We start from the raw sequence: 11,506 nt of genomic DNA, 5'->3' as shown, positions 1-11,506 counted from the left end.
TCTCCACAACCTTGCCAGCATTTGTTATTTTCTGTCTTGTTGAACTTTGATACTAGTGCTGGAACAAGATGGTATCTCCTTGTTGTTTTGATTCTCTCTAATAGCTAATGATCGTGAGTATTTCTTCATATGTTTGTTGGCCGCTTGAATATTCTCCTTGGTGAAGTGTCTATTTATGTCTTCTACCCATTTTTTAATTGAATTGTTTGTCTTTTTGTTATTGAGGTGTTAAGAGTTTTCTGTCAATTCTAGAGATAAGTCCCTTGTCAGATATATTATTACGAAATATTTTTTCCTGATTTGTAGGTTCTCTTTTGACTCTTGGAGAAGTCTTTGGAAGCACATAAAAATGTAATTCTTAGAAGGTCTCAATCATCTGGTTTCTCTTCTGTTGTTTGTGCATTTTGTGTTATCCTTGATAGTCTATTTATGCCGTATATTAGGGCCCTTAAATTTGCCCCTAGGTTTTGAGGAACTGTGTAGTTTTAGGTTTCCTATTTAAGTCTTTGATCCATCTGGAGTTTGTTTTTGGGTATGGTGTGAGGTACAGATCTTGTTTCATTTTTCTACAAATGCATCTCCAGTTTTGCCAGCACCATTTATTAAACAAACATTCTCTTCCCCATTTAATGGATTTGGGGCCTTTGTCAAAGATCAGCTGACTATAGGTCAATGGATCTATATCTGGGTTCTCAATTCTATTCCATTGGTCTATATATCTGTCATTGAACCAATACCAGGCAGTTTTGACTACTGTGGCTGTATAGTAGGTTTTGAGATCTGGCAATGTGAGACCTCCTACTTTGTTTTTCTTCTTCCGTAGTGCTTTGCTTATCCGAGGTCTCTTTCCTTTCCATATAAAGTTAGTGATCGTTTTTTCCATATCCCTAAAGAATGTTGATGGGATCTGGATTGGGATTGCATTGAATTGGGTAGAACTGACATTTTCATAATGTTCAGTCTTCCTATCCAAGAGCATGGGATGTTCTTCCATTTATGTAAATCTCTTATGGTTTCTTGAAGTAGTTTTTTACAGTTTTCTTTGTAGAGGTGTTTTGTGTCCCTGGTAATAAGATTTATTCCCAAGTATTTTATTTTTTAGTAGCTATTGAGAACGGTATTGATTTCCTTATTTCTTTTTCAGCAATCTCTTTGCTGGTGTAGAGGAATCCAGCTGATACTTGGATGTTTATCTTGTATCCTGCCACAATGCTAAATCTCTCAATTAGTTCCATTAGATTTTTTATTGAGTCTCGGGTTTTCTTGTATCCTATATTTTTTATATGTTTACAGCAGTACATCATAGCAAACTGTCAGAAATTCAAATTCAAGCAAGATTCACAAGAGGTATAGAAAATGGGATGACATTGCTGATGTCAGATAGATCTTGGCTGAAAGCAGAAAATACTAGGAAGATATTTACCTGTGTTTTATAGCCATTCAACTCTGTGGATCATAACACATTCGAATATTGGAATTCTAAAACACTTAATTGTGCTCATGAGGAACTGCTACATAGACCAAGAAGCAGTCATTCAGACAGAACAAGAGGATCCTGCATGGTTTAAAATAGGAAGGGTGTACATCAGGCTTGTATCATTGCACCATACTTAGTTCAATCTGTGTACTAAGCAGATAATCCAACTAGACTATTTAAAGAAGAACACTACATCAGGATTGGAGGAAGACTCATTAACAATTTGTGATATCTGGATGGCACAGCTGTGCTTGCTGAAAGTGAAGAAGACTTAAAGCACTTACTGATGAAGATCAAAGACTATACCCTTCATCATAGATTTCACCTCAACATAAAGAAAATGAAAATTTTCACAACTGGGCCAATAAGCAGCATTGTGATAAATGGAGAAAAGATTGAAGTTGTCGAGGATTTCTTTAACTTGGATCCACAATCAGTCCCATGGAAGCAGTAGTCAAGGAATCAAATGACATATTGCATTGGACAAATCTTCAAAAGACCTCTTTAAAATGTTGAAGAGTGAACATGTCACTTTGAAGACTAAGGGGCCCCTGACCCAAGCCATGGTATTTTCAGTCATGTTGTATGCATGTGAAAGCTGGACAGTGACTACAGAAGACTGCAAAAGAATTGATGCCTTTGAATTGTGTTATTGGAGAGTAATACTGAATGTACCATGGGCTGGTAGAAGGACAAACAAATCTGCCTTGGAGGAAATACAGCCAGAATGTTCCTTAGAAGCAAGAATGGCAAGATTTCACCTCTCATATTTTGCACATTATTAGGAAGGACTAGTCCAGGGGGAGGGGCATCATGCTTGGTAAAGTACGTGGTCAAACATAATACCTTAACAATTATGTAGATGGTCCAAGACCAGGCAATATTACATTCTGTTGTACCTGATGTATCACTGTGACTCAAAACCAACTCAGTGATACCTAATAGCTTCCCTCACTCATTTATCTTTGAATTTAAACAATTTACCAAGTTCCAAATACGAACATCATTTGACAAATGTATCCAAACATACCTGCCAATTGATGTGATTTTTTTCCCTAAGTTCCAACAGATTTGTGTTGTAGTTTTCTTCCACTTTTATAGTAACCCATGTATTTCTTCATTACATCATAATAGTTTCCCCTAAAGAGGGACATTGACTGAGAACAGAAACTGATATACCCTAGAACTTTGATTTTTAAGTTGACATGTAGGTGGTATATTAAAATCACCAGAACTGCTTTTTCCAAATTTACACTTGCTTTCCCTAGGAGATACTATGTGTTGAATTCAGCCATGGTTACTCATAGGAATATGTTGGATCAGGAAGAAAAAACCTGATTAGCCAGCAGCATAGTTTCTCCTTCTCACGAATGTTCATCTCCAACAGAATACCAATGTTATTTTCCAAGTGTTTCTGACCCACCCCCAACAGTGGTCCCAGAATTATCAAAGGCAGAGGGAGAAAAATGGCTATCTTTGGAGATAATCATTGTGGCATTATGTTTTCTGCATAATTATATGTGTCTGAAAGTTTTTTTTTTTTTTTTAATGATTGCGAATTGTGGGAGAAAATGAAGATTTAAAACTGTGAGAGTAACTCATTGTGTGTATGGTCACCAGCCAGTGGTTAGCTGCCTGCCTCATGGCAATTACATTCATACCTTTTGATGACACAGTGAAAAAACAAAGCTAGTTTAGTTCAGCACGTGTTGTACTTATTCATTTACTGGTTTGATGGAAAACATGTTCTATAAGCTTCTCTACATTAACCAGTTAATTCCAGTGTGAGTGGTGCATGGGTCTTCCTGGCTAGCATCCTGCAGAAACTTCAGCTCCTTTCCTCAAGAGCTAGCTGGGTATCTGCTATAGTAGGTTTATAATGCTCACCTTGAGTTTCAGTGCCTTGCAATGGGAATAATATGGTAGTGTCATCCTAGTTCCAGTATTTTGTCCTGTCACTGATATAACATGCTCTTTATACAAGTGGAAACTATCCCTATATATCTCAAAAGTTACAGCTTTTTCCAAATCCTCAAGGGATTAACAGGAATTAATAGACAGGTTCTTGTCCCAGTTCAGAGCAACTTTCTGAACAAAATTTGATTACAAATTGTAGAAGAGAGCAAACTAAATTGAATTGGAAAACCCTGAGGTAATACTGACTTTTATTTTGCTGTAAAGTATGCAGAATCTTACAACTTTAAAGGACTTCAGAAATCATTACTCAGTAATTTAGAGCAGTCTCCATAAATGAGGAAACTGAGACATGAGAATTAACATGATCTACTTACTTCATACTAATTAGCTGTAGACTGTGGATTAGAATGTGATTTCTGTTTTCAAAATTTTTGTTTTAACTACATAATTTTCACCTTAAAAAAAAAAAAACCTCCAAGAAGGAGGTGGCACTCACTGATACTTTTGTTGATATATTATATTGAACCCTGCTTTTTTGTATCAGTGGATTGATTGTTGGATTGAAATAATTCAGTTGAACTTTATGTATTCATCTTTTATTTTTCATTTTGAGTAACACTTAGATCCAGGCTAATTACTACTGTTTGCATTTTCAAGATGGTCACTGGCTAGGAATGCTTTGAGATGCCAGTAATAGCACATGAGTGATGCTGTATTGGATTTTGCTTTTTGTAGCTAAGGTTGTGCCCCAGCAGATCACACACACTTCTCCTCGGATCCAGCCTGATTACCCTGCGGAGAGGAGTAGCCTGATTCCCATTTCAGGACATCGGGCCTCTCCGAATCCTGTGGCCATGGAAACCCGAAGTGACAATAGGTAGGTGGGAAAATACTAGTTACGCCGCCCCGTTGTGTCATTTATAGTGTTCGTTTTTCAGTAAAACGTATGAAATATATTTATTCATATTTTCAAATGTCTCCTGGAAACAACACACATTGTATAATTTCTTTTTTATGTGGAGAGTAAAGTAGGTCTCAAATGATAGGGAAATGTGCTATTCAGCATTTTCTTGTTGATGGATGGTCTCCTACTTTTATTGTTTTGCTAGTTTACTTTCGTGTGTGTGTGTGTTGTGTGTGTTTTTCTTTTTCTTTTTTTAAGCATTTGAAGGTTGCAGCATCATAGCCCCTTTATTCCTAAGTATGTCTGTTTGTATCTATTAAGAACAAAAGCATCTTTAATCACAGTACAGCTGTGTGAACCTATTTTTAGATTTTTCTTGTCTTTCATACATTGATATTTTTAACAAGAACGGGTCAGTTGTGTTATAGAGTATAAATTTGGATTACTAAGGTGATTTCCTAATGGGTACACACAGGTAATGTATTTTTGGAGGGAACGCCACTTAAATGTTATTAAGTATTACTACTCTTACTGCATATGAGAGCTTTTTTTGTTTGTCCCATTATTAGTTAACATTGACTGCTTAGCTGAGGTGATGTTTACTAGTATTTTCTACTACAAGGTAACTTTTTCTCCTTTGTATATGAATAATCTATGTAAAGATATTTTGAATGTAAATCTCTTGTTCCGTGATAAACTTTCAGTACTTTTACCATCCATTGATGATTCTTGACTGAATCCATTGTTAATCTGTTAGTTGCTGAGCAGTGGTTTTATTTCTGTCATTTCTGCCATATGTTTTTAGTTGATATTCTTACCTACCCCCCCCATTGTTTCTCTAGTTGTTTCTTTTTTAAAATCAGCATTGGTTCAGAGATTTGGTTTTATTTATTATAATCTGTGACTATAATTTATTTTGGTGCTCAGATAATCTCCATTCAGCCCTGGGAATACCACTCAGGCCAGTTCTATGGGTTTTGCTATGTCCCCATCGTCGGAGTCCTACTTTACTACACATTCTTATTAGCTCTAAAAATTTGTAGATTCTTTTAGATTTCTTATGTAAATGTTCAGTTCATGTACAAATAAGGACAGTTTTGGAGGGGGTAGAGGATCTTTCTGTTTATACCTATTTTTTCTTGTCTTATATTGGTTAGAGCTTCCAGTGCAAGGTTGAATAGAGGCAGAGATAGTGAGTCACCTTGTCTTTCTTATTCATGACATGAATGGTAATGTTTGTTTAAAACATTAAAAGGAAATCTGATGTCTACTCTAGGATAAGCCTTATTTAAGTATGATGTGTTTAATTTTATCCAGCACTCAATTCCATTTTATTTAGGAATTTTTGTATCAATATAGAGAAGTGAGATTTGTTTATACTCTTTTTGTCTTGCTCTCCAATTTTCATATCAAGCCTATATTAAACTCAAAAAATGACTAACATTTTAAGAGTTAGATCACTTTTTCTGTTCTCTGAAACCATTTGTGTAAGAGTGGGATTATCTGTTTTACATATATTTAATAAAATTTCCAGTAAGAACAATTTGAGATTGTGTTGTGGATTGAGTGGGGAGACTTGATTACTGAGTTTTTGAGTCACTTTTGGTAATTATTCTTGTAAAAAATGATCCATAAAAATAATTTGTTTGAAAATGTATTTATATAATTATTTATAGTATCCACTTATTTTTTTAAATTTTTTTAGGTGTGTTTCCTTTGATCTAATATTATTTGTTTTATACACAATTTGGGAAATGGTAGTACAGTAGTTACAAAGACTATGAAGAAGATCTAGAGGATAGTATATTTAAAGATGAAGAAGGAAAGAGACCATTTGTCTCATTATCACCCATGTTCCATCTATAGACCGTCTGTTCCTGTTCAGTTCCAATACTTTTTGCCAACTTACCCACCATCTGCATATCCGCTGGCTGCGCACACTTACACTCCCATCACTAGTTCAGTGTCTACTATCCGACAATATCCAGGTATGATCCTCTTTCTCTAAGATGGCTTTTAACATTCTAATTTTTGGAAGTAGTTTATATTTCTAGGATGATACGTAATTACTCGAGCTTCTATTTTCAGATTCAGATAAAACTAAAATTTGAAGCTTTAAGGGCTTAAATAACCATCCTTGTGACCTAAAAATTTGTGTCTTATTAGTGACAATCACAAAGTTTTATCTCATTCTGAGGATAATCCTATTACCAATTTTTATTGCACCTTGAAATGGTAGAAAAATTTTAGTGAATAGAGCTGTACTCCTATGGAGTTCTATTGTTTTGTGGGATATCTGAAATGTTTTTGTTGTTCTTTTGGTTTGGGGTGTGTGTGTGTGTGTGTGTGTGTGTGTTTCAGTTTTGTCCAGTTATGTTTAACACTTACCATCCTGACAAGTAAGTAATGTTACTTTTCCCAATTTCAGGGCTTTTATGTAATCCTTCCCTGTGGACCACTAACTTAATTTAGGCATCAGACAACCAGGTGGACCAAAGAAAGGCTTTGTCTTTCTGTCCTTGAGTTGTCTCATACAGCAGCCATGAGCCACACAGGGCTGTGGAAAACTTGAAATGGGGTTAGTGCAACTGAGGGGCTGAATTTTTATTTTGATTAAATTAAAATTGGGGAAACAAAATGTATGTGGAACAAGGTGGCAATGTGAAACTACCTTTTCAGTTGTAGATGCTGTGACATCAAAATACGTATCAAATAATGTGTAATGAAAATTCAGTATCTGAGTTGTGATGTACACATACTACTTTTTGAAAACAGTTCAGAAAATAGAACTGTAGAATATAAATAGTTTTTATATTGTATTTTAAAATTGTAGGGTTTTTTTTTGTTTTTGTTTTTATGTATAGGGTAAATGCAGTAATTATTTAAACTAATTTCACTTTTTTTTTTTTTAAATGTGGCTGCTGGAAAGTTTAGGTATAATGTGACATATTTTCACAGGACAGTGCTGGGCAAAAATTTTCAAGATTACAAGATACTTAAGATACTTAAATTACAAGATATTTAAATACATAGCATTGGAAGCAGGTTCCTCCATGTATAGCTCGTTTTGATAACTGAGAAGAAAAGTCATTTGTGTTTGTTTCTTCTCATGAATAATTAGAAATCCTTTCTTTTTGATGCTTCTTGGTAATGCTGTTTGCTTTCAGTGTTTTGTTTCTTTCTTTGTTTTTAATATGCATGGTAGATGATGTGTTGGTCTTGTAGAAAAAAAAGGAAATGTATTCATTCCCATCAGTGGATATGCAGTTTAAAATTCATTTTTAAGAAGTTCCTGTGATATTTGTTTTATCGGTTAAAGTAAATATTCTTGACCTACTAGTCATGAATATTTCAGATGTTATTTATATGTTAAATATTTAGCACAGTGCCTGGCCCGTGATTGAAATTTAGTAGTTAATTGCTTTTTTCTTATTTTATTTCAAGTAATCTTATATAAAAAAATAAAATAAAAATTTTTTATCAAATTTGTAGGGAGTAGGGAAGAGAACAACCAACCTTGTTTTTAATTAATCATTGAATGAGGATTTAGATTTTATACAGTAGAAAATTCTGTTTTTATATTAGATTTGTTTGGAGTTTTTTTCCCTTCTTTATGTGGACTGGTTTTTATCAGTGATAACATCATTGTTTTAGTCACTTTTACATTATTGTTAGTTTCAGCTCAAGCTCCAAGCTCTGCCATCACAGCTCAGACTGGTGTTGGGGTAGCATCTGCAGTACACCTAAACCCCATGCAGTTGATGACAGTGGATGCATCTCATGCTCGACATATCCAGGGGATCCAACCAGCACCCATCAGTACACAAGGGATACAGCCAGCCCCCATTGGAACACAGGGAATACAGCCAGCCCCAATTGGAACACAGGGAATTCACTCAGCAACCCCAATCAACACACAGGGACTGCAGCCTGCACCGCTGGGTACTCAACAGCCACCACCTGAAGGAAAGACTTCAGGTAATTTTAATGTTTTGCATGGAAAACAATGTTGAGATTGTGCCAACTTGCTGGTTTTGTAATCTGAGATACTTTCTCTAGGGCTTAGTTTCATCTTTATAGCATGTGTTGCTTAGAACTTACCTTCCAGGGTCATTGTAAACATTAGAAATAACATAAACAGCCTAATATGGTATAGGGAGTAAATTAACTTTAACTGATAGAGTCCACATTCAACTTAAGATTTTTTTAAGGGTTGCGTATAAAGCTTTAAAATCTTAACAATATTAGCTAATATTGTGTCAGTATTTAAAAAGAAATGGAATAAGTCATTGTGCTTAGAGTATTTGTAATTTTCTGATATAATTAAAGATAGCTATTTTTTGGCAAGGATATTGATTTTTGGTATTAACTGTAGCACAAAGAGAGCAATTTGGAACTAATTATTTTAATTGCCAGGTAGATGGTGAATAATACTACCTGCTAGAAAACTCACTTTATTATTTGAAACTTCAGTCATTTGAAATTGCCATTTTTGTAGGTCATATATGGACAAATTCCTGATTATGGTATGATTAAAGATGTAGTGTGGTTAAAATTAATTATTGAATGGTGTCCTCAAACTAGACCAGAATGATTGTCCCAGTATTAGGGCTTGACAGGGAGTGGTGTTTTACAAAAATGTAGGAACATGTTTCTTGAAGTATGCTTTGGAGTATGCTGTCAAGCTAACAGGACTTGTTTCCTATTTGTGGCACTCTGTTATATCTAAAATGGAAATAATAATTGAAGGTAAGAATTACATTAAAAATGTAAAGCACTATGTGCAGTGAGATATTCCGCTAAATATTCTATATACTTTATATACCTTAAGGAGCTGTTGTGCGTGGTGCCTAAGGCATTTGACTGCTAACCAGAAGGTTGGTGGTTCAAAGCCACCAGCCGCTTCATGAAAGGAAGATAGAGCCGTCTACTTCCATAAAGATTTACCACCTTGGAAACCCAAAGGGGGTTGCTATGAGTCGGAATCGACTCTGTGGCAGTCAGTTTGGTTTTTGGCTTGGTTATGTACCTTATCTTGTTTTTACTATGATTATAAAGCAAAGGAAAATGAATAGTTATGATCATATGTCAGTAGACTTAGTGACATCCCCACTCTACCATCTGCTTTTAGGCAGATGAACATTGTGCTCCCATCCTTTTAAGTTGTTGTAAATACAGGGTTTTAACATGGATATTCTGATGCCAGTGGTCTAATCCTTTTTATGTATGTCTTCTGTGATACTGGTAAGGTCCCTTCCATTTCCCTGTCTTCATTGTTCTTTCCTGGCCCTTCCCCTTCCTTCAACAGTCATGTTGGCAGATGGAGCCACAATTGTAGCCAACCCTATTAACAATTCATTCAGTGCTGCTCCATCAGCCACCACTGTGGTACAGACCCACAGCCAGAGCTCCAGCACCAATGCTCCAGCCCAGGGCTCATCACCCCGGCCGAGTATACTCCGGAAGAAACCTGCCACTGATGGGTGAGTAGACTCAGTAATGCCAATTGACACCTCGGGTTTATGGTATAATATAAACAATAGTCACTCATCCAGTGTAATTGTTGTTGTTAGTTGCCATTCATTTGATTTCAATTCATAGCAACCTCATGTGTGTAAAGTAGAACTGCCCTGTAGGATTTTCAAGTGTATGATCTTTTCGAAGCAGATTTTCAGGCCATCTTCTAAGGTGCCTCTGGGTAGTCCTTTTGAGTAGTAGTCAAGTGCTTAACTGTTTGTGCCACCCAGGGAACTCCTTCAGTGCTGGTAGAAAAATCTGATTTCTCATCTTTTGTGGCATTTTTTAATTTCCTCCAAAATAACTTGACTACAGATTTATTCAGTAGAACCTTACCAAGCACAAGCTATAGGGTATTAAGAATCCACAAGTCCATGGTGTATTAATTTATAAGCAACTGTTGCATACTACTAGTTCTGGGATTTAATCCTAGAACCTTAAAATAGCTTATAGTTAACTCGGGCTTGTTTAGTAGGTACATTAGCATTACCATTATGTTTTTTTGTTACAGTCCAGGATGAAGGGTAAGCAGTTTCCCAAGATTATTAAGACTTATATTGGGTAGCTATATAAACAATGAGCTCTGGTGGCTCAGTGCCTAAGGCACTTGACTGATAAGCAGAGGCTGGTGGTTCAAACCCACTAGCCACTCCTCAGAAGTTAGGTTGAGCAATCTACTTCCATAGTGATACCGCATTGGAAACCCAAGGAGGGGTCGCTATGAGTCGGGTCCAACTCAATGGCACATAACAACAACAACAACAACATATAAACAAAGTCTGGATTGGTGAGTCACAGGAAGATATGTGCCATACTTTGAAACTAACTTTAAATTTTGTAGGGTGAGAGATGAGCAGTCCACTTTTAAGAGAACACAGTTCTATGGCTTCATTGAGCTAATAGCTTAACATTAGAAGATTTCATAGAGTAAACTTAAATTTCTAGGACCAGGGCCCATAAAAGGTGTTCAGATGCGTAGAGTGCTGTCTAGACTCAAGTGTCTTTGCTCATTTGTGAATGCTTTATAAAGAATATCTTTTCACAATAAATCAGTCCATGGTGACATAACCTTACTGATAAAAACACAAGGCAAAGCTTACTAATGAAGAGGACAGATTGAACATACACATCTCAGTTTATCTCTTCAAAACCCTGTAGAACTTCATTATAGAAAGGTTTTGTTTTTTTTAATTAGAAACACAAGGAAGCGAAGACCATAAAAGGACTCAAAAACAACAAAACTTTGGAAGTTGGAAAGCAGATATGCAAATTATTTCTCACAAGCAAATGAGAAAGCTGAATTTTAAGCCTATACAGGGGAAAGTTGAGAACTATCATCATTTAAGTTACAGTATCTTCAAAAGGACTAGGAATGGGCTAGGTTGGGTACCTCTAGAACTGGGAGTGAAAGAAAGGGCTTGCTCTTTTAAAGAGGCTAGGCTAAAATCAGGGAGCCCTGGTGGCACAGTGCTAAGCACTCAGCTGCTAACCAAAAATTCCATGGTTCAACCCACCCAGATGCTCTGTGGGTGAAAACACCTGGCGATTTGCTCCCTGTAAAGAACCAATGCTGTCAGTGATAGGATAATATTCATATGACTACAAGGAAGACCCGTTAATATGACTGTTATTCAAATTTATGCCCCAACCACCAAAGCCACAGATGAGGAAATTGAAGAATTTTATCAGCT

The 11,506-nt window shown here is 35.9% G+C and overlaps 1 protein-coding gene across 1 annotated transcript in view; it reads left to right on the top strand.

Annotated features, from left to right (window-relative positions):
* Positions 1-11,506, top strand: part of SAP130 (Sin3A associated protein 130) — a 169,013-nt gene that overhangs the window by 78,960 nt on the left and 78,547 nt on the right. The window contains exons 11-14 of the mRNA XM_007950508.1: positions 4,130-4,271; positions 6,165-6,286; positions 7,974-8,276; positions 9,607-9,781. Coding sequence (XP_007948699.1) covers positions 4,130-4,271; positions 6,165-6,286; positions 7,974-8,276; positions 9,607-9,781 — 742 coding nt within the window. The remainder of the gene's footprint in view (positions 1-4,129; positions 4,272-6,164; positions 6,287-7,973; positions 8,277-9,606; positions 9,782-11,506) is intronic.

This window comes from Orycteropus afer, unplaced genomic scaffold (genome assembly GCF_000298275.1).
Source record: "Orycteropus afer afer isolate SDZICR_OR568_19922 unplaced genomic scaffold, OryAfe1.0 scaffold00274, whole genome shotgun sequence".
Lineage (NCBI taxonomy): Eukaryota > Metazoa > Chordata > Mammalia > Tubulidentata > Orycteropodidae > Orycteropus > Orycteropus afer.
The sequence above is the reverse complement of the archived record's forward strand: the minus strand, read 5'-3'. Positions and strand labels throughout refer to the sequence as shown.